Source organism: Phaseolus vulgaris, chromosome 3 (genome assembly GCF_051622355.1).
Source record: "Phaseolus vulgaris cultivar YP4 chromosome 3, ASM5162235v1, whole genome shotgun sequence".
Taxonomy (NCBI): domain Eukaryota; kingdom Viridiplantae; phylum Streptophyta; class Magnoliopsida; order Fabales; family Fabaceae; genus Phaseolus; species Phaseolus vulgaris.
This window is the reverse complement of record NC_143500.1, coordinates 5,675,081-5,699,727: the sequence shown is the minus strand read 5'-3', so window position 1 is coordinate 5,699,727 and position 24,647 is coordinate 5,675,081. Positions and strand designations below refer to the sequence as shown.

The 24,647-nt window shown below is 31.3% G+C and overlaps 1 protein-coding gene and 1 long non-coding RNA gene across 6 annotated transcripts; one reads left to right on the top strand and one right to left on the bottom strand.

The window, feature by feature from the left end:
- Positions 1-6,072: 6,072 nt before the first annotated feature.
- On the bottom strand, positions 6,073-6,950 carry LOC137806312 (uncharacterized). Its single transcript, XR_011080327.2, has 2 exons — positions 6,884-6,950; positions 6,073-6,427 (listed from the first exon to the last, which is right to left on the bottom strand). It is a non-coding gene; the product is annotated as an uncharacterized LOC137806312 (long non-coding RNA).
- An 82-nt stretch (positions 6,951-7,032) lies between these two features.
- LOC137806311 (bifunctional 3-dehydroquinate dehydratase/shikimate dehydrogenase, chloroplastic) lies at positions 7,033-22,650 on the top strand. 5 transcript variants are annotated; one of them, XM_068606348.2, is made up of 13 exons: positions 7,033-7,162; positions 7,253-7,470; positions 10,844-10,949; positions 11,623-11,841; positions 11,945-12,037; positions 18,594-18,940; positions 19,666-19,729; positions 19,843-19,951; positions 20,048-20,191; positions 20,997-21,145; positions 21,645-21,807; positions 21,933-21,977; positions 22,519-22,650. In XM_068606348.2, the coding sequence occupies exons 1-12, from the start codon at positions 7,142-7,144 to the stop codon at positions 21,971-21,973; spliced, it is 1,674 nt and encodes a 557-aa protein (XP_068462449.1). In that variant the 5' UTR covers positions 7,033-7,141; the 3' UTR covers positions 21,974-21,977; positions 22,519-22,650. The 5 variants fall into 5 exon arrangements, with proteins under 5 accessions (XP_068462449.1, XP_068462450.1, XP_068462452.1 ...); XM_068606350.2 differs by having other exon boundaries at positions 7,109-7,162; positions 10,831-10,949; XM_068606349.2 differs by lacking the exon at positions 11,945-12,037.
- The last annotated feature ends 1,997 nt before the right edge of the window (positions 22,651-24,647 follow it).

Below are 24,647 nucleotides of genomic sequence, written 5' to 3'. Positions count from 1 at the left end.
TGTCATAAACAAAATGTATAAATGTTAACTCCAAATAGATAAATGTAATTTAACTCAAAAGTATTATGTTAACACCATATTAAAATTATAATAATATAGAAAAGATGTATTATTATATGTATTAAGATAAAATGAGTTCAACATCATATTAAATTACATTTACAACATGAAGTCCAGACCCAAAACTAAATACAGGTTTTAGATCCTTTACCAGATTAAGAGCTAAAATAGCCTATTTGTTCATAAATTTAGAAACTAAATAATTGGTAGTTAAAACATTGATTGCTAATTAGATACCAATTTAGAAACCATTTAACAATAATATAAACTAATTTAGAAAGAATTTTTTTTTTTTTTAGTTTTTAAAATGGTCTCTAAATTTGTTAGTATAGCAACTAATTATTTTTTGTTTCTAAAGTTGGTTTTTATTTTATGTTTTTCTTGTAGTGTTTTCTTTATAAAAGGGGTATAAAATATATCAAAATGTCTTCAATAATATTTGAACCTCTAACTTCAAACTTGATATGAGAGAACTTTTCTTTTAGGTTCTTCCATAAAACATTTGATCTTATTAAGATTTTTTAATTCTTGTGGTGCTTAAATTTAAATCAAGTCTAAATAAAAATTATTCTTAAAAAAGAAAAAGGAAGATCAAGAGACACAAAGTGTTGGAAATTGGTTTAGAAGATTAGTTGCTTGTGATAATCAAGTTCTTGAAATAACTAAATCTTCTTGTTCAAATTGTGTCTTGTTTTTTTACATTATCAATTGTGTCTTTGTTGTTGTATGTATATTATATATATATATATATATATATATATATATTTCATTTTCACAAAGAATTCAAGTTTGTCTTACTTGTTTATTGGTTGTGAAATTGTTCTTTACTACTTCTCTTGTGTTGGGTTCTATAATTATGTTTTAAACTTTGTCAGTGTTACTTTTAAAAGGAATTATTGATTATAGTTTGTTTGATTCTTATAAGAAACCTATGTGGAGAAAAAGTGCAAAAAGGCAAGAGTGCTTCATTATAGAAAAAACCAATTTGATTGTAACGAGGAGTGGAACAATGTAAACATGTGAGAAGAGTGGTCAATTTGATTTAAAGTATGGGAAGAAAAATTGGTGGTGATAATCCTCAACTTGATGGAGCTCAAAGGTTACTAATTGATGCTATGAACACACAAATGAAAATAATGATAATAATAATGAGAGAAAACAATAAAGAACTTTTTGAAATAATTGAACAACTAGAGAATCAAATGAATAATAATGAAATTAATCAAGATGAAGATAAAAGGCATGGAAGAAGAAGAATAAAAAGAAAAAGAAGAAGAGACAAATACATATATCATAGGGGTGACAAAATTAAAGGGGTGACATCAGTCAAAATAATTATTTCATGTATCTTGATAAACCAAAGAAAACTAGAAGTAATGAGATAAAATGTTTCAAGTTCTTGGGAAAAGGGCATAACTTTATAATGTCCACTGATTGTGCTATTTAAGGAGAATTGTGACATCATAAGTGAATCTTCCAATTTTGAATCATCTAGTAGAGAAAAGAGTGAGAATAAGGAGGTAGAGATGTCAGATGGATACTTATTCATTTTTAGGAGGATCTTTAGAAGTGGCTAAGGGAATTGAGGGTAGCCAAAGAGAGAACATATTCCATTCTAGGTGTTGTATTGGAGGAAATGTGTATTCATTGATCATAGATGAAGGGAGTTGAACAAATATGGTTAGAACCAGATTAGTGACAAAAATGAACTTAGAGACTAAACCTCCTCCTAGACCATATAAACTGCAATGGTTAAGTAAGGAAGAAGAGTTGAAGGTTGACAAGCAAGTAGAGATTGTACTCTCTATTGGGACGTATGAAGACAAGTTCATTTGTGATGTAGTTCCTATGGAGGCTAGTCACATGTAACTTGGAAGGCCGTGATAGTTTGAAAAAAAACTCAACATGATGGTCACACCAACAAATACACATTTGTTCATCAAGACCACAAAGTCACTCTTATTCCTTTATCACCCAAAAAGGTTTGTGAGGATCAAAATAGAATGAGGGAAAAAAGATAGCAAGAAAGGAAAGAAAAAACATAAAAAAATAAAATAAAATGAGAGAGAAAAATAAATAAGAAGCCCTAAAAAAGATGAAAAAACAGTTGTTAAGGAAAAATTTCAACACCTTAGGATTTTGATTAAATGCTAAAAATAACTAAGTGTAAAACACAATTATACTTTTCTATAAGACGATAGCTTTGTACAAACAACAGATCATGTAAGACGCAAGTGTTTCGTCTAACAGATAGTACAATAGTATGTTGTTTTTCTTAAGTCCGATAAGGTGTATATAAGATCAAATGAAACACACATAAAACATCAGACGACACTCACACAATCTAAGTTAATCTCGTACTTCAATAAATGTTTATATGCTTATTGTTAAAGCAAAAAATACAACACCCTAATTGTTTTGAGTATGTGCTTAAACACAACAAGTTAGGAGCTTGAAATACTTGAAGTAGTTGCATCTAACAAACGTTGATTAGATCACAAATGCATGTGCTTCATTCGAAGAATAATAAGACTACAAATGCATATACTTCGTCTAACAAACGATAGAGTGAAGTTCTACTTCATCTGATAAGTTGATTGAAGATTATTCAGACGATAAGTACATGCTAAGACTTCAAATTGACACATATAAATAATACTTTAATGCTTAAGTATGAAGAAACAAAGAATGTCTTCTATGTTTTTCCTAAGAGCTAAAGCTGAAATGACCACCAACTTCTCTAACACGATTAGTTTCAATGTTGTCTATCCTGTAGGATGTGCACTTTTAACCATTTTTTGGCGTAAAAGGATCTACTACCGAGGAAGATAAGTAATGTCAACTATTAGAGAGGTTGCGTAAAGAAGAAAAGAGAATTTAATGCTCCATGCTATGCATTTAATGCTTCTCAATGTAAGAGCTCACCAAATGATAGCAGAAGAAGAAAGACACCAACAATGAGAGTTTAAAGTTACTCAACAACCAGAAAATAGTTTATGTTCAACCATTAGTAAACTAGGAGAGAAAGCTTAACCTTGTAAATGTATCTCTAGTGAGTAAACCTTGTGATCTATTGATCACGAAGAAATTTAGTTGCCTTGAACCAATAGTGGCTTGTGAAAAGAATACTTAGGTTGAGCTAGGAGTGACATGTTGAAAGAAGACTTGAGTTGGGACAGGAATGACTTGTTGAAAGAATACTTAGGTTCAGCCAGAAGTGACTTGTTGCAAGAATACTTGTTTGCACTTTGTAGTGATAGTTTGCTTAGTGAAACTTGACTGGTTGATCAAGAACTAAATGTAGTATGTGTTATCAGACAAACCAATACAAAAATAGTGCGTAAACTTTTTCATTCATCTTTTTGTACATAGCATGTTGTTTTCCTATAACTAACTTAAGAATGTGAAGTTTTTCAAACTAAGTTTGTAAAATTTCTTATTGTTTCGTTTGACCAAATTCTAAACCTATTGTCTAACTACACAAACGATATTTGCGAAAAAAGTATAAAAGGTTTTTAAAATACAATTCAACCCTCCCTTGTTGTGTTTTCCATTTTCTTTCAGATTAGAAGTCCAAGTATCAAATCCTCATAAACTTACTATATATAATTATTTAATAAAAAAAAATTAGTTATAAGATTTTTGTAATAAAAGAATAAAAAGGAAACATTTTAAACAATAAATAAAAATATGAGCATAGGAATTTTAGGTTTTTAATAAGAGAACAAGGATTCAAAATAATAATTAAAAATAAAGATAAACAAAGGCAAATTAATAAAAAAAGAGGTTGTTAGAAATTGCTTTCACTTGTCTAACCCACATAATTATCTCTTTGCCAATCCAATAAGTACTTTTTTAAATGGAATTTTCCTTTGTCTTCCAAACCCATTTTCACATGTGATATGATTTCTTATAGTTTAGTTGTTTTATACATGTTATTGATTTTGTTTTCATGTTAATCCATTAATCAAGCTTTCGTACTCTTTCAATTTTATATTAGTTGAAACATATTGTTGTCATGGTATGGAATCTAGTTTTGAGTCTACATTTTCTTGTTTTGAGTGCATGTATTTTGTTCTTTTAGTTTTCTAAATTATAAAAGTGCTAAAATCTCTTTGGAAAGTTACTTATAAAAATGTTATTGATTTGAGATTTACAAATATTTAGATTCAAATGTTACTAAAGGACATGAAAATCTGAAAATGCTAAGGCCAGCCTAAAAGCAAAAGCAAAATTTACGCAGAAGTAGTTGAAAGTATTGGAAACAAAGGTCTTAAAGTTTAATTTTCCTAATATCTTGAACATAAATTTATAATTTAATTTTCTTGGAATTCTCAAATTGATTCTTTACATTTTTTAGGTTTTGTCTCTAATAATTTATTTGTTTTGATTAATGTTCATTAGTGTATTTAGAGATGGATCTTGTGGAAGGAATAGTTGCTTAGTTTTACCCCATTTTACATGTATTCTTACAATTTTTCTTTGCTTTATTTTGAGTTATATGTCTTATATAATGTCTCTTTTGGTTTAACTTCCTTTCTTTACCTTTTTTAGTTTTTCTTTAAAACTTCTTTTTGAGTTTTATCTTGTAGTTTTGTCTATTTTAAAAAAAAATTGTAAATGCTTGGTGATTTGTCTCCTATTTTATTTAATGGTATGCTTGCATGATTTGATATCTTTAAAAAGTTTACCATATTTTTAGAACTTTTTTTGAATCATTGAGTACCCCAACAACCTTCAAAACTTTGTTTTGTTTGGAGTGAAAAAGCCTAAATACTTTTGAATGGAAATACTTAGGAGAGTGGTGAGAAATTTGTTACTTTAACCAATACTCAAGTTCTCCCAGAAAAAACCCCAAGAAGATCGAAATGAATCTCCAAATAAAAAACTTCCAAATGGAACTAGACGAATACAATAAAGCAGGATCTCTAAAAAAAGACAAAGAATGGAGCTTGAAAGAAGAGAAATATAAGAAGAGGAAGAAAGATAAAGGGGAGAAAGATAAACCTCCAAATAAAGATAAGAAAGATAGAGAGAGAAGATAAAAATATGATAATGTACTCATAAACCCCCTCCTACTATAGTAGATGAAGATCGCTTTGGAGAAAAGAACAAGAACAAGAAAAACAAGACCATTGCGAAAATATAAAAACACAATGTAAAAATTTTAAAATTTGATGGTATTTTGAATCTCAAAATGTATATAGAATAGAAAATATATATAGAATGGGAGAGAGAAGTGTAACATATTTTCTTTCCATAGATTTAGTAAACTTAATATGTTAAAATTGCTACTCAAACTTTGAAGAAACTTTGAAGGTTATGCTTTAATTTGGTGGAATCACAATATTAAATAATGTGGTAGAGACAAAATATAAGAAATAGTCACTTTAAATGTCTTAAAAGCATGCCTGCCTGAAGGAGATATTTGTTCCATCATATATATTATAAAAATATCTAATGTTGGAGATCCACATCGACTAGAGATTAGACTCTTTCATAATATATATAAGTGGATGCAAACCTCATTCCATGAGCCGGTTTTATGGAGTTGAATTAGACTTATAAAATATTCTCATCTCTAATCGATGTGGGATCTCCAATATCTAATTCTTCAACTTCAAAAGTTAAGACAAGGGAAAAATGTCATATGGACAAAAATTGTCCTAATAAAATAAAATGTGAGGTGGAAGAAGGCGTGGAACTCATCATGACAATATTCTTAAATAAGTTGAATAAAGAAAAACAAGATATAGTGGAATTTTATGACTATACAATTATGGAGGAATTTGTCCATCAAGTTACTAATGGTGGAACTACAACTTCACTGTATAAATTTCTATAAGAGATCATTATCTCACTACTTCTTATGGGAGGACAAATCAATAAAATGAAATAACTTCCCTTGAACAAGGTAACTATTACAAGACTCCTTATCAACCTTCTTCTCCTAAACATTTTGAAACATACAACGAATCATCTTTATCAACAAAACTCAAATTTCAAGACAAGTGGAATAAAATATTTTAGATGCTTAGATTTTGTACACATTGCTTCCAAATCCATTTACCACGAGGAAAAACCATGCATGCATATGAATGCCATTGTTCTTATGAATGGTTCAAAGCATAAGCAAAAAAATTACAGGGACTGAACATATCATCAAAATTTGTCAACACCAGCAAGAGTTCCACAATTGCATGAATAACCCATCAATTGATTTAAAAGAAAGACCTCTGAGAAGGGAAGTGCTCGAATCTCAGCAAATATCAACTAAGGGAACTCAAATATCAAAGAGCCAAGAAGAAATCCCATTGCAGAGCTTTCCCTTCCTGTCAATTCAACTTCCTTGGATTGAAATTCTTTCCTTTTCAAATCCCAATGCAGAAATACACCACAATAAGCAAAACCTCAATCAATACTTGCAACAACACGTTATAAATGCCACCAAAATCCTTGAAATTAAAAAAATTGAAGCATAATGATATATATAACTCAACTAAAAAATGTTCATGATGCAGGGTATCATAGATACTCCTAAAGAGGCTCCAAATTGTTTACTAGGGAACCAATCCACAGAACACTCAACCAAGCATTCTCAATTCTGTATATGTAATGACATACAAATCTGTTATCAATTTGTTTCAGTTCTGGCATAACAAGCTAGAAGATGAACAAGTTAAACTGATCTTTAAATAACATGAATTAGGCAGAGTGATACAAATTTGTCTACAAAACCCAGGTAGAGAGTTTCTTGAAACTAATAAATGGATCCAATTTTGGGGTTGAGGAAGAACCAAACAATGAAAAGTTAAGAGATTACCTGCATGATAAGGTTATCGCAAACCTGTGCTGTGAGGACGTTGAAGAAGAGAGACCCAAAGAAGAAAAGCTAAACCAAACAACTCAACTAATATATTTTAATTTTTTTAAATTTTAAAAAATATTATTCAATTCCAATATATTATTTTATTCCTCCTACCACCAACCAAAACACTTCAACTACCCTACACATATACCTTTTCATTTTCTCATCAAAATCGCCACCAACCTTCCCAAAAGACTCATCCTCTTCTCTCCAATGGACTCTCCCAACGTTCTGGTATGGTAACTCCTCCATTTTCATTTCTGTTTCTCTTCCAACCAACGCTTCTTTCAATTTCAATTTTGATATCTGCTTGTTCTTCTCCAGTTCACCGCTCCATCGGCGGGTACCAAGAACGCAACCCTAATTTGCGTCCCGATAATGGGGGAAACAATTGAGAAAATGAAGATTGACGTGCAGAAAGCCAAGGCTGAAGGTGCCGACGTTGCCGAAATTCGATTGGACTCTTTGAGCAACATTGATCCCTATCAAGATCTCACCGCTCTCATTCAACATCGCGTTTTGCCTTTGTTGTTCACTTACAGGTTTGCAATTCTTATCTCTATTGTTTCTTCCATGCTTTGTTATTACTCGCCGGCGCTTTTGGCGGCCGGAATAATAGCGCCGATTACTGTTCAACAAACTTCTTTTAGACTGTTCGGCTGCGCGGAGAGTTCACCGGATTCACAGTCTTAACCCTAAACGAACAAGAATGTTCAGATTAATCCTAAGATAAAAGGCAGAATGATGAATTTGTTATTAAAAGCTTCATCAAATTCAGTTTAATCCTAAAATTTAAATAAAACTTTTCAAAATAATTATTCATCATCAGAAGTGTGAATGAAGATTATTTTTTACTTGATTCTTTCAGCTTATTATAGGTTAGTTCAATTCATAGATTTATGACTGTAAAAAGAAATTAACATAACATAATATATATATATATATATATATATATAATATTAAATCATTATATTTAAAATTTTAAATATAGGTCAAATTAGTTTGATACAAAAATTTGAGGTGATAATTTTAATGATTAAAATACAATTTTATCCAATAGGTTGTTGTTGTTATTATTAATAAGATGTAATTTAGTCTTGAATGTGTTTATAGTTATTAAAATACAATTTGGATTTATATGTTATTATTAAAATATTATTTATTTCGTATATAAGAACTAAATTTTATTGTAATAATAACTATATAGGAAACTATTTAAAACGAAATGTGAACGTGCAACAAGATGAAAATTATTTTTAAATATTTTTAATTTATTTATTTATATTTAAGTAAGAGAAATATAAATAAGTGAGCACAAACGTCTCAATAGTATTTATGTTGTCATTTAGCCTTCTAAATTTATCTAGGTAGAGCTTGTTTGGAAAAGCTAAAATCTCATATTTAAGCTACTTTTTAGAAAAGAAAAAAAAATGTTTGTAAAATAAGTTGTGGACTGGAGAAAATAGCTTATATTTACAAAAAAAAAAATTCCTTAAAAATTGAAGTTTATAACTATTTCCAACCTTTTTATTTTAAGTTTTTTTTTAAATAAAAGTTTTCATGACGGCGATCACTATGCAACTTGACATCTCAACTATATTGACATCTCAAGTTACAACAATCATTTGTTATTGTATAAAAAAAAGTATTATTAAAAAAAATACAAAATTATAGAGGACTAGACCAAAATCTATATATTAAAAAAAATACATAGATATATTATACTTATTCCTAAAGAATTTTAAGAACAAACTAGATGATAATGTATTATACCAATGAAAAGATTCTCTGTGAATAAATCTTAAATTAGTCAACTTTATCGGCACACGCATTCCCTTCACGAAAAATATGAGTATTTTCTTTTTCTTACTTAGAAGTTAGTTTTTTTCATCTAAAAACAAATAATCATTTAAAATTTATATTGTGTACCTCTATTGTTAGTAATATGATAAGTGTATAGTTATATTGTGCACTCAAATTTGAACTTATATCTCATAATTTTTTGTAATAATAATAATTATTATTATTATGTATTTTAAACATAAAAAAGTAAAATAATAGAAATGGGTGGCTTCTAGAATGTTATTAATTTAATGAGTGATTTAAAGCTATGCTGTGAAAACGGGACCAAACTCACTAGTCGAACCGAAAATCTGATAAACTCATCAATTAATTGGTTTAAATAATTCAAAAGTTCGGTAAAAAAAATAACTAATTAATGAATTGAAAATTTGATAAAAACAAGTTAAGCTAGATGAAAAAAAAATAGTAAATCATAATTTTAATTTTTTCTTAAAAGAATAAAAATTAACCTAAAATGTCTATCATTTTCTATTTTTATTATACATATTATTAACTTAAAATTTCTATCATGTATATTATTATAGCATATTTTATTTAATTTTTTATTTTAAATGTTATAATTCTCTAAATTTTTGTTTTATTTTAGATTATGAAATTGTATTTTATCATACTATTTTGTACATTTTTTATTATTAAAATAATTTTTTTAATATTAGTTTGATCCTGGCTCGATTTCGATTTAACCATCGAATCTTGAATCAATGTTTTAAAAATATAAGTTTAAAAAGTGTCTATAGGGATAAAATAATAATTTAATAAATAAATTATCGGGATAAGCAGAAGACAAAAATGTGTTCACCAAAATTTCATATCCTCTTTGTTATTATATAAAAAAAAGTTTTTATTAAATATAGTTACTGTAATTTTTAAATTAAGATGATTTTTTAAGTGTTAAGAAGTGGGTTTTAACCCAACAAATACTCGCTAGGATAGGCTCAAAATGACTCTGATACCATGTTAAGAAGTGAGTTTTAAGCCTAACTTAACCTCATAAAATCGGTTTATGGAATGAGGTTGGTACCCACTTATATACTATGAAAGACTCTAATCTCTAGTGGATATGGGATCTTCAACATTAAGTCCTAACAAATCTTCATATTCTTAATATATTATTGTTATATTATAATATTATTTTAAATTTAAATCAAATTATTTTTTATTTTTATATTAATTTGATTCATTATTAGAATATAATAAAATGCTGTCAGAAGAAAGAGTATGATAAAGTTATTTCAATTTATATGATTAAATATTTATATTTTGTATGTATATAAAAAAGTTATTCCATGCATTTACGAGTTTAAATGCTAATTCACTTCAATAGCAAAAATTTAGAATATATGACCAATTTTAGTGACAGAACTTATTAAGTATTGTTTTGTATGAAATAAAAAATATTTAAGTGATGTGATAAAATATCATAAAACTTGTTAATGTTTTTGAAATATAATATTTAATATGTTATAATTTAATAGCAAAAAATTTATTATAAATATTATGTATAACAAATTTAACATCAAATATTTATTATAAATTTTCGTATTATTTACATTTTTCTTATGATTAATGAGAGACACATGATTTGATACTAAAAGGTTGTTTATTGTTTTTTCTAAACAGGTAACTGTTTTAACAAATATTTTTTTTTTTTTTTTTTTTTTACTTTCTTTTAAACTTGGAAGAGTGAAGCTCTTCGAATTTTGAATCATCATAACGTCTAACTTAGTTCTCCTCTTGAAGGCTATGGTAATTTCTCTTAATTTTGTCAGTCTAATTAAGAGATAATATACTTGACATTGTTAATTGTCTTTGATCTAAGAAATTCCTCCACTTTAAATCTAAAAGTGAAAAATTTTCTTATTATAAATCTATAAATAGCAATACTATCGCTATACTCTATGTAGCTATATTGTGTAATCTCTCTTAGGTGTCATCTGCTGTTCTCTACTATTGTTGTGTGCTTAAATTTGAATTTGTTGACCATTAGCTATGGTGTGATTTAATTGGGAGATTTAAGCGTTGTGAATGATGAAATTCAGTATCTTTTCTAAGGCCCAAGTGGGAAGGTGGAATGTATGACGGTGATGAAAACAAACGGTTGGATGCACTACGGTTAGCCATGGAGTTGGGAGCTGATTATATTGACGTTGAACTTCAGGTTGTGTTCCCTTTGTCGATATAAAGCCACTGACAACTTTACTGTACTGTATGCACTTGAAAATATAAGCCAAAATATATTTAGAAATATTTTGGGAGTTCTCTTGAACCGAACAAATCCTTGGATAGGTTCTGTTCATATGATAATGCTACTACACCAAATTTGTCTGATTCTAGTATTAGTTTTGCCAATATATTATGCTGTGAAGTATGAAATATAAATGACTGCAGTGTACTTGTAATTGCGTAATGTGTAGTTTGTTATATATACCATCATATCCTGTTCTTATGATATACAGTCTTAGATTACTAGTTCAGTGCATTATGCTGAAGAAAATATATGTATCTCTCAATCCCAAAGATGCCTTTTCATTGTTTTCTCTTGTTTTATGTTAAATAGAAGTCTTTGCATGATTCTAACGGAAAGATGACATCTGACATTGAGCAAACTCAACTGCAGATGTGAACTGCTTGAACTTCTAATATATGAATAATCAAATTAGTGTCTGGAAATATCACATAGTTGACCTGAAGGAAAATAATTTGTTTTTCTTCTCCATTTAAAACTTTCCCCATTTGATGAATGCCAGATACTGTCTTCGTATTATTTTCTATATAATGTCTGAACAATGAAACTTAATGAAACATTTCCTGCTTTTGTGATATCTCTAAAGGTAGCGCATGCATTCTATGACTCTATACGTGGGAAGACATTCAATAAAACCAAGGTCATTGTTTCATCTCACAACTATCAGCTTACTCCTTCAATTGAGGATCTTGGTAACCTTGTAGCAAGAATACAAGCAACGGGAGCAGACATTGTGAAGATTGCAACAACTGCCACTGACATCACTGATGTGGCACGCATGTTTCAAATAATGGTGCATTCTCAAGTAAGGCACTAGAAATGGAAATTTTGAACAAGATTTTAAATCCATATGCATTTTCTAAAAAATTTTATAAGCTATTGATCTAAGCATTGGTGAGTTTAATTAGAGTATGGTAAAGAGGAAATTGATGGGAAATTCAGTCGAGGAAGGGAGGACAAATATGTCATCAGGATACATATATGAGGAAATAAGAACCGAGGTAAATTTAAGGAAACATTTTTTTAACCATTTAAAACCATATATTTGTTGGTAGTCGAAGAAGCACTTTGCCTTTGCATAAAAACCATGCAATACACTTGGTTTGTATGAATATCACATAATTTAGTACTTAAAACCTTTTGTTATTAGTTTCAAGTCATGTGCTCCTTTGAGAAACCGCCTTTGATTGTTGTTAGACTGGTTTTGACTTTCTTCCTTCTGTTTTTGCTCCATTTTCAAGCTTGATGGTTGAACTTCATCTTGCTTCTTGATCAAGTTACTACTATGTCATCCAGTAGAAAATGGTCTTCACAACCCAAATTCTTCACAATTCACATCCAGCAGAAAACTTCATTTTTGATCCGTTCCTCCCTCTTCATGGAATATCAACTTCTTTCTCCATCATAACTTCTTCAATCTGAAAGGAAGTGTTTTCTTTGTTTGTGCTTGTTGTGTACGTTGAGGGTTCTGGAATAATATCATCTTGCAAAGGAAATCAGGGTGTTTCGGTTTAGAGAGTGAATTTTGTTTTTTCTTAACAAGGCACGTAACAGAGTATTTCCCCTATCCTTATACTACAATCCTTGTCCTTGAGCCCTTTTTTACATATCTGAGAATGGTAATCACAACATTTTGATGGTCAATGTGAGGATTCTGCATGAATTGGCTAACAACTCCAACTGCATAAGGGATATCAAGTCTTGTGATAGTGAGATAAATGAGTTTTCCTACTACCCTCCTATACCTCTTGGATGTGAAAAGGTTTCACCTTGGTCCATTATTACCTTTTTTGATTTGGTCCTTAGGGCTATCAACGAGCTTGCAATTTTCCAACCTTGTCTCTAGAATACCAAGAACATATTTTCTTTGTGAAGCTACAACTCCTTCCTTTGACTGATCCATTTCAATACCAAGAAAGCATTTTAGATAGTCAAGATCTTTGGTCTGAAAGTGATAGAATAAGTGCTCTTTTAGTTGAGAAATTCGAGTGGTATCATTTCAGTGGAAAGAAATAGATGAAATATATTTCTGAGATATCTTACAAATGTGATTACAGTCTCTATTTATAGACTGTTTTACAACCTAATTAAAGAAAGAAATAATAGGCAATGAAAGCCAGAAATAATGAGTGTTTAAAGCTGTACAAATCAAATAAAATCAAATCACTAACAAATCTGTCCTAATAAATATAAAATGGAATTTGCACTTAATTATAACATAATTCTCCTGATTATGCAACACTCCCCCTCAAGTTGGTGAATGTATATCTATCATTCCCAACTTGCAAGTAAGATCTTCGAATTGTTTTGTGGGAAGTCCCTTAGTAAACATATCTGCCAATTGGAGTCTTGAAGGGATGTACTCAGTGGCTATAAGACCATCATCCAACTTCTCTTTAATAAAATGTCGGTCTATCTCTACGTGCTTTGTTCGATCATGTTGAACCGGATTGTGTGCAATACTGATAGCGGACTTATTATCACATGCCAAACCCATAGGAGCTTCATATTTTATTTTTAGGTCATCAAGTATGATCTTCATCCATAAGAGTTCACACACCCCTTAAACCATGGCTCTAAATTCTGCCTCTGCACTTGATCTTGCAACTACATTTTGCTTCTTGCTCCTCCATGTCACCAGATTTCCACCCAAGAACATGCAGTAGCCTGTGGTGGATCTCCTATAAACAATCGATCCTGCATAGTCAGCATCAGTATATACTTTCATGGATAAGTTTTCCCCCTTTTTGAATAGCAATCCTTTTCCTGGAGAGGCTTTTAAGTACTGAATAATTTTATCTACTGCCTGCAAGTGTCTTTCTCTTGGATCATGCATAAATTGACTAACCACACTAACTGCATAGGCTATATCTGGCCTAGTGTGTGAAAGATAAATGAGTTTTCCCACAAGTCTTTGATATTGTGTCTTCTCCACTTTTGGGTTTTCCTCATCATTCCCAATCCTATGATTTTGCTCTATTGGCACTCCAGTGGGCTTACAACCCAACTTACCAATCTCTTTGAGAAGATCAAGGATGTATTTCCTTTGAGAAATAAAGATGCCCTGTCTCGAGTAAGCAACCTCTATCCCAAGGAAGTACTTCAGCTTCCCAAGATCCTTCATTTCAAATTGAGCAGCTAGTCTCTCCCTCAAATTTTGTTTTTCAATCTCATCATCACCTGTAATAATCATATCATCTACATAGACCAAAAGTAGAGTGAGTTTACCATTCTGAGAATGTTTTATAAACAGAGTATGGTCACCTTGGCTTTGTCGGTACCCCAAAGATACCATAGCTTGAGTAAACCTTCCAAACCAAGCACGAGGTGATTGTTTAAGACCATATAGGGCCTTCTTAAGTCTGCACGCCTTATTCCCTTCATTAACAATACCATAACCAGGTGGAATCTCCATGTATACTTCTTCCTCCAAGCTTCCATGCAAGAAGGCATTTTTAACATCAAATTGATGCATTGCCCAACCAAAGTGTGCTGCCAGGGAGAGAATAATCCTGACGGTATTCATTTTTGCCACTGGAGCAAAAGTCTCCTCATAATCGATCCCATAGGTTTGAGTGTACCCTTTTGCAACCAACCTTGTTTTATACCGATCCAGTGTGCCATCAGACTTATACTTAACTGTGTATATCCACCTACAACCCACTGCTTTCTTATCTTTTGGTCTCTCTACAATCTCCCAAGTCTCATTCCTTTCTAACGCGCTCATTTCTTCATTCATGGCTCGAATCCAGTTCTCATCTTTCAAGGCTTCTTGTACCGATGTAGGGATTTTGATAGAATCAATAGCTGAAAGAAAACTCTGGTGCTGCATAGAAAGTTTTTCTGTAGACACAAATTGGGATATAGGATATTTGACACAAGATCTTTTTTCTTTTCTCAAGGCAATAGGTAAATCATTTAGATTAGGTTCAAAACCAGTATTTAAGGTGTCCTCAAGAGTCTCACTGGTATGAGTTCTTACCTCCGATTCAGACAATTGAAGTTGCTGTTCGACCAGGACGGGTTCTTGTTGCCTTCGCTGATATTGTTTTCCAAAATATTTGTCTTCATTATTCTTCTCTGATAATGATGTTGGTGCAGGGTCTTTGTCATCCTCCCTAAGAACGAAATCCTGCAACAAAGGAAAAGGTGGCAACTCAAGGTCCTCAGCTTCTTGAATACTCTCCCCCTGAAGCTGAGAACTAAGAAAGAAAGACTCTGTTTCATGGAAGGTGACATCTTTGGAAATATAAACTTTACGACTTTGAGGATGATAACATTTGTACCCCTTTTTGTTGGGGGCATAACCGATGAAGACACATTTGATGGCACGAGGATCTAACTTACCCCGATAAGGACTATGAACATGGACAAAAGCAGGACAACCAAAGACACGATTCTGAAGACTATTCAACATGGGAATAGAAGGATAGAATGTGGTCATAACCTGAATAGGAGTAACACCCTCTAGAACCCGAGAGGGTAATCTATTAATCAAATAAGTGGCAGTCAGGACTGCTTCCCCCCAGTAAGATCTAGGAACAGATGTTTGGAAAAGTAAAGCTCGAGTAACCTCAAGGAGATGACGATTTTTCCTTTCAGCAACCCCATTTTGTTGAGGAGTGTCCACACAGGTTAATTCATGAACAACTCCATTTTCCTCAAGGAACTTGGAAAGGTTTTGGTTCACATATTCTCTTCCATTATCAGAACGCAATCTCTTAATTGGACTTTCAAATTGTGTTTGAATCATTCTGTAAAACTTTACAAACAAGTGAAAAACTTCAGACTTATCTTTCATGAGGAATATCCAAGTAACCCGAGTACAATCATCAATAAATGAAACAAACCATTTTGCACCCGAGATATTAGGAATAGGTGAAGGTCCCCATACATCTGAATGAATAAGATCAAAAGGTTTAGAACTTTTATTACCATTGGGAGGAAAAGTTGTCCGATGGTGTTTAGCAAACTGACAAACATCACAATGAAATGACTCAGCAGACACTTTTGTAAATAAAACAGGAAATAAGGACTTTAGGGTACTAAATGGAGGATGACCAAGACGTCTGTGTTGAAGCCATATCTGAGAGGATGACCAAGATTCACGACCTTGATGAAGATTAGAAGTGTGTGCCTGTAGTCTAGCACCCTTTTTACTTTCTTCATGCTGGAAATAATATAACCCGCCCTGCTCTTTAGCAATTCCAATAGTCTTCCCCGTGGCAAGATCCTGAAAAACACAATGGGAAGGAGAAAATACCACTGCACAATTTAAATCTTGGGTAATCTTTTGAATAGACAAGAGGTTATTGGATAGTTTGGGAACATGAAGCACATTTTTTAAAGGAAATGAAGGTTGAAGGTGAATGTTACCACGACCATTAATGGGGGTAGTGGAACCATTAGCAACAGTAATATATGGCTTACCGGAAAAAGTAGTGTAGGATGAAAAAGAAGAGGAATGAGGTGTCATATGATCAGTAGCACCAGAGTCTATAATCCAGATATTTTCAGTACTAGAAGCATTAAAGGATAAAAAACTAGAACTCTTACCACTCATAGTAAAGGAACAATAGCTAGATGGCTTACTAAGGGAGTCCATGAGAGTTCAAAACCAACTGAGTTTTTCAGATTGGCAAAATTTGATCCTATTCACACACACAAAAAATCCGCCGGAAAAATTTTCCGGTACGATTTCTGGCGGCCGGCGGCGGTTTCCGGCGAGCAGTGGCAGTTCCGGCGAGCGACAGCAGTGGTGGTCGGTGGTGGTGGTCGGCGGTGGTCAATGGCGGTGGCAGTAACGGTCAATGGTGCAAGGTGGTGGTGGTGGTCAATGGAGAAAGGATAAGGAAAATAGAAAGTTGCAGCAATGAAGGCTATCCAAAAAAAAATAATTGTAGCAATGAAGGCTGTCAAGGAAAATGATTACAGCAATGAAGGCTGTCAAGAAAAATGATTACAGCAATGAAGGCTAAAAAAAAAATTGCGGAAGCAGAGTCTCCTAGATCAGGAGCTCTGATACCAAGTGGAAAGAAATAGATGAAATATATTTCTGAGATATCTTACAAATGTGATTACAGTCTCTATTTATAGACTGTTTTACGAAAGAAATAATAGGCAATGAAAGCCAGAAATAATGAGTGTTTAAAGCTGTACAAATCAAATAAAATCAAATCACTAACAAATCTGTCCTAATAAATATAAAATGGAATCTGCACTTAATTATAACATAATTCTCCTGATTATGCAACAATTTCCTTTTATAACTATATCATTAACATATACCATTAGATAGCACACTTCCTAGAGTATGTATGACAGTAGAAAACTGAATGGTCTATCACTTTGTTTCAATCCAAAAGGTCTGTGCACAATGACTAAATTTACCAAACTAATTTTTGGGCTTCAGTCCATAGGGAGATTGAGTAATTTACAAGCTAGGCCATGCTCCCCCTAAGCAACAAATCCAAGAGGTTGTTTCATGTAAATCTCTTCCTCAAGGTCACTGTAAAGGAAGATATTTTTAGTGTCATGGTGGTGAAATGGCCAATGACGAATAACAACCATAGAAGAAAGAATTGAATTGTACTAATCTTAGCTGCAGGAGAAAAAGTATTACAATAATCAAGATTATAGATTTGAGTATATCCCTTGGCCACCAATCGAGGTTTAAGGCGATCAACTTCTCCGGTGGACCTAAATTTGACAGCGTAGACCCATTGGCCGTCGAGACAAGTAAGACCATGTGCTTGTTGAAGAAAAAGGATAGTGACCGGCTGTCGACAGTGGTGACTGAGAGTATTTCACCAAAATTACCAACAGAATGAGTTCACTTTGATACCAACTTGATTTTAGAGATGGCCAAAAATGAGTGAGTATATTGGGTTGATGTGTGTGTATAAATGATCACTTTATCTTTTTCAGGTTCTCCTCATCATAAACTCTTGCATGAATAGGAAAAATTTCTCCAATGGCAGCGGATCTGCTTAAAAAATTACAATGTTTCTTCAACCTTAAGATCTTGAAAAAGCTTCCTCTTGATAGCCTAAATGTGATAGTGTTCATGGTTAATCATTAGAATGACAAGTGAAAGAATTGTTGAAAGTAGGCATATATGCATCAAACGTCTTGAAAAATAATTCACTCAATAGTGTTTTACACTAAGCCTCACTATGTTTAGCGCTTACTGAAAAGTTTGCGTCACAGTTCTTAGCAAGTTAGCTTTGATACTGTTGGAAATATTTTGTAAAATAAATATATAGAGATATTGGAACTTGCATAGAAAATGAGGAGGAACAAAATAATCCTTGAAATTCATAAATGAGAATTTCTATGTATAATTTGAAATCGCGAAAGTTTCTAATGAACTGTTAGATTTATTTGAAATTTAAATTAACTAACCAAAATATTATATAAAACTTGTTAAAAATTCAAGTATGGCAAAATTTCATTACTCCAATAGTTCTAATTATATTTTAACTCGTATGAGTACTATATTGAGGCTTTTTATATTATAACGAATCATTTTAGCATAACCGTTGTTCTAATTTCCAGGTTCCGTTTATTGGACTTGTTATGGGTGATAGGGGGTTGATTTCTCGTATACTTTGTGCAAAATTTGGTGGATATCTTACTTTTGGTACCCTCGAGTCAGGAGTAGTTTCAGCTCCTGGACAACCTACACTTCAGGATTTATTATATCTGTACAATTTGAGACAAGTGGCACCTGATACAAAAGTATATGGGATTATTGGAAAGCCGGTCGGTCACAGTAAATCACCCATATTATTCAATGAAGTCTTCAAGTCAGTTGGTTATAATGGTGTTTATGTATTTTTATTGGTGGATGACCTTGCCAATTTTCTCAGGACTTACTCTTCTACAGATTTTGTGGGATTCAGGTTCCAACTCCTTATGAAGATATTTTGAATTTATATAATATAATGTTAGATGCTTTTCTCAAGTGCGGTAACATGTTCTAGGTTCTTCTTTACATGCTAGAAAGCTTTCCTGGGTTTGCTAAAGATCCATATATTCAAAATAAGCTATTAGTCTACTGCTTGGTCTTTTCTAGCTAGGATTGTTGATATGTTGTTATTCCAAGTTTAGTTAAAGTATTTTAACGGCTCAAATACTTCTAGGCAAAACCATTAAGGATGTAATTTCTTTTTGGCTTAAAGTCATTCATTGATTAATTTGATCTGAAATTTTGAATTCATCAGGCCTTTTTCTTTTAAGTTGCATAATTGTTTACAGTTCGATGAATATTTCCAATATTTCCCAACCAGGTGGACAATGAATGTGATCAATATATTGTATTTCGTATGCCATTCAGTTTTACACACTCACATGCAATGCGTCACTATACTGCATTGTTTTGTTAAAGCATATACATATAATTGTATCTACTCCTTTCAAATCCAGGTATACATGACCTACGGGTATACAAATAAGAAAAGTTACGTAGTAGTTGTGAAGTTGTTTCTTTATATCATGTAATGCATCACCTTTGTTTAAATGCTGAAGTAACCCTATATATGCCTCCTATTTTTGTTCCACTTCTATGAATATCTTGTAAACCTCTAAGAGAACTACTTGAATTTGATCTTTAGTATTTGTATTTCAGTGTTACCATTCCTCACAAGGAGGCGGCACTTGAGTGTTGTGATGAGGTTGATCCAGTGGCTAAGGTAATTGATGTACTTTGCATTACAATGTACGATTGGCAATCTTGGATCGATGATGGAAATGATTTGATTCCGTTTTTTTTTTTCTAAATTCTTCAAATTGTTTATGATCACAGTCAATAGGAGCTGTGAATTGCATTATTAGAAGACCAACTGACGGAAAATTGATTGGATATAATACGGATTATGTCGGTGCTATTTCTGCAATTGAGGATGGTTTACGAGGTAGTTGTCTTCTTTGGTAGCTAAGCAACATTACTATCATTGTTGCTGGTAACTCTTATTCTGAAAATGTTGTGTATTTCAATTATTTCTTGGCAGGTAAACATAATGGTGGAAGCACAAATATTTCACCATTAGCTGGTAAGTTGTTTGTTGTTATTGGGGCTGGTGGTGCTGGTAAGGCACTTGCCTATGGTGCAAAAGAGAAAGGAGCAAGGGTTGTGATTGCTAACCGTACCTATGGTAAGCTTCGTGATTTGTTTTTTTCTTGCTTAAATTTGAAACATGTTGAATTGTTAAAGTTTCTTAGACGTTGTTCACAAAGCACCACATGTAGGAGATTGTTAATAATGTGATCAATTCTCTTAATATTAGTGTCAAGGATGAGAAATGTCTTAATCAGGCATTTCTGGTTCAGAAAAGAAAAACCATTTTAGTTGAAGTTATATGGTTTTGCCCTTTTGGGTACAATTACAGCTGTTTGAAACATCTCGATTGTTTGTTTTGGGTTTCATTTCTTCTGATATCTTGATTACGAGTTTAAGACAACTTGCATTTTGTTAATGATAATGTCTAACCTGTTTCACTTTTCATCATTTGTTTACCAGTACTTTTTCCTTTCAATGTTCCTTTGTGATGTAGTAATTTCTTGGTCTACTATATTTTGTATTCCACTCATGCTACTAGATTTGTTCGTTCAATTCATTATGATTCTCATGAGTGCAATATTTTTATATAAGCTAGCTTGAGCGTTAGATTTTGAGATAATCAATTAGTTACTTGAATATAATAGAGAATATGGTTTTCAAAAAAGTCTTCTATGGTCCCAAATTCTCATTTTATATACGATAACCTTCCAAATCAGTACTATAAGCAGCATCGAGTTATTAATATGTCACATATTTATTGTCCCTCTAATAAGCATATATACATATATATATATATATGTATATTTCACTCATTTACTGAGAAATCATAACCATTATTTCCTGGTTTTTTTAATCATACTTAATGGCATACGTATTGTTTGTTTTATTCATGTATATAGACCGTGCTAGAGAACTTGCTGATGCAATTGGAGGAGATGCTTTAACTCTTTCTGATTTAGATAGTTACCATCCGGAGGATAGTATGATTCTTGCTAATACAACATCAATTGGAATGCAACCAAAAGTTGATGATACACCTATTTCTAAGGTTTGCTCCTTCAATATAGATGTGTCATACCAGTTAAGACCTTGAAATACTGTTAGTGGAAGTTTTGAATTTGATATATCAATTCCAGTCATATCTACTTCCATTTGCTAATGAAGTTGGATTTCTGTTTTGATGAAATATGATTGTTGGTGTATGAAAATGTTTATTCCATTACTTGTTTTCACTAAAATCATGTTATTTTATCATTGCATAATTCCTTCTTAATGGAAAGTTGGTAGGGAATCAATATGATTAGTTAAGTCTTGTCTATGACTTTAGCCTTTTGGTTTGACATATTCATGCAGTCTGAGGATATCTATCTATATATATATATATATAGAAAGAGAGAGACAGTTGAATTTTACCTGATAAAAAATACAGACCTAGCCGGCAAAAATATTCTTATGCTTGTACAAAGGCACACAATTTCATCATATGGAACATGAACAAGTTGAGATTGAAATCCAGAGATCCAATAATTCCTTCTTTTTTTTTGCAGCATGCTTTGAAATATTATACCCTAGTTTTTGATGCTGTATACACGCCCAAAATTACTAGACTCTTGAAAGAAGCAGAAGAATCAGGAGCCACTATTGTAACAGGATTGGAAATGTTTATGGGGCAAGCATATGGACAATATGAGAATTTCACTGGATTGCCAGGTAAGCTGAATGTAAAAAATTTAATGAACTGAGTTTCACTGGATTTCCCTGCTCTATTTATACCTCAATTGATCCAATTGATTTTGAAACCCTTTTATTTGTTTGATTTTATTTTGAATTTGCAGCACCAAAGGAGCTCTTCAGAAAAATTATGGAAAAGTATTAATGAGGTTTGCACAAGACATAACCTCTATCCGATTTATCTTGCTTCTTCACGTGTTGAAAGTTTTAATTTTGCTAATTTATTATTCCATCCATGATTCAATTTAGCCAAGTAATTGTAATTTAAGCGGAAGGATCCTTTCATGTCATCAATGCTTGAATCCGTTGTAATCTCACCATTTATTCTTTTAAATCTCAATTTTTAAAAATCTAAAGTATTGAATGCTGCAATGATACTATTGAATGCTGCTGAGAATTTTATTTTCCCTTAAAACATTGGCCATCATGATTCCGTATCTTATTAACAACCTTTTTTGTTTATTTGTTCTTATTTAAAACTTATCAATAATCACTTGTTAGAGTTAAAAAAGTAAGAGGATAAAATTAATTTTATGACTTAAATTAACTTGTCTATTCTGAACTTTCAAAAATTTCATTTGTGTAAATTTATGAGTATTCACTGGGAAAAGTATTTAAGCAGGGTTTTAATGTAATAAGATAAAAGTAATAATGCCAAATAAATATCTAACATGATTTTTTATTTTGCAGTGATTAAGCTTAGCAACGGAACGGATTGAGACAGGTTTAGAAGAGACATTTCCAATTCGTGTATCTAACACTTTATTCGCCAAAGTAAATTCAATAACAACCCTAAAAAACTGGGTTTTTTTGTTGTCAAAATTAGGTTTACCGTGAAATTAAATTTCGTTTTGTAATTAATGGAAAAAATTTGTCCAGTAGAAAAAAAAAATGTTTATATATCAGATGAGACCATTAGTAATAAATAGATAAATTGATGAAGTATAAAATTACTAATATTAGAATTTATAAAGGTGTTAAGAGGAATAACTTGATTAAAAAGAAATGTAATAAAAATAAGACAATATATAAAATATGAATATATGGCATCAACTAAAAAAGTTTCAACAAGTTGGTTATATTTTTATAAAAGTTTGTAAAAGAACGAATAAACGTTAACAGAGAAGTTATTTATCCAATATATGGAGAAGAAAAGGTGATAAGCTGACCTTCGACAACCATGTAGCGTGGATTTTTTCTTGTGGTACTTGAACAATTTGTCCATATTATGATTTCTTACTTCTAATTTTGTAATGGTGTTAAAAAGTTACATGGTATTGTAATTTTGTAATGCAGAAATTACAAAAATGAAAATGGAAAAATTAGTGCAAATTATCTCTCCACCTCCATATTTTCTCTTTCTACCTCCATAGTGAAACATTGGTTTTAATTTTTTTTAAATTTTTAAATAATTCTAAATAAAGTATAATATCATCCTGCACTCTTACACCTTATATCTTTCTTTCAGTTACAACACATCATTTTCTCCAACCGCACGTCTGAGAGAGCAAATATATCATTTGAGCTCTGAAAGAGTTGGCGAAAAAATTAGTTGTATTTGACGTTCCCAATTTGAAGATAATATATTTTTTTTTATATTCTATTTTTGTACTTCATTGGTTTTTTTTCTGAGTTTGTAACTTCCAAAAAATTGAAAGAAAATAAGTGAATAAAAAAATAATCGTCACTAATACAAACATCACAAAATTTATCTCAACCACCCGTCACTACAAGTAATCACCACCATTTAAAAATGAAAGAGAGGGTATGTATTCATGATTACTCAATTTTTTATTTTTTATTTTCATATTTTTAATTTATCAAACACAATTCTCTCTTTACATTTACATTTTTTCTACATATACCTAGGTACTATTTAATTGTTCTTGGCTTCTACATTTTTTTTCTATCATTTCCTGCATTTATATTTCTTGTTCTATACTCTTTTAAGAAGCTTGTTTATTTACTTTTTTTATGAAAACGGATGAAATGCACACTAAATAAGGATTCAATTGTGTATTTAAAATTTTTAATTTTTTTTGCAAATTAATATAAAATAAAAGTGATCAAACGAAAATTTAATTTGACAAATTTCAAAACAAAAATAAAAAATCCTAAGAGTATCATGTGAAGAACATTGTCAAACACAACTTCAAATTCACAGTCACAAAATAAAAAAAAAACATTTTCCAAAAACTAGTTTTAACAAAATTCTCCTTTGATTAGTTTTGAATAAATACAATGCAATTCAAAAGATAAGGCTAGAGAGATTTCTCTACGTGTTGTTATACTAATTTGTCTTAAAACCTACACTATGTCCATTGATCAACACAATCAAATTTCACTAGCATACTCATTGATAAAGTTCAACTTATGAATTAGAAGGAATGATCTATCAAACATTACTTTTATTTAATCTGAACCAATAAAACTCAATTACATTTGGTCTAAACAAGATTTAATTAGTTGGAATTGAATTATAATGTGTTTGCACGGATTAAAATGAAGAAACAATCAAATTCATGCATTAGAAACCAAAAGCAACCAATTCAAATGGTAAAGTTGTTTAGAAATGTATGAAATATGATTGTAATGGTTCGACCGTTGAAGAAAGAATAAGAGAAAGTACTATAAAACAAGAACAACAAAATACAAAAGTTGGAAAAGGATAGAGATGAAGAACGTGCCACTTTCCTAAAAAATATAAGTGCAATAGGACAATCACCACTTGAATTTATAAAACTCAAGATAAAATTCTAAGGTTGAGGACTTGTCTATTGAACTTGAGAATATTGAATACAAAAGTGGTGAGTTATCTC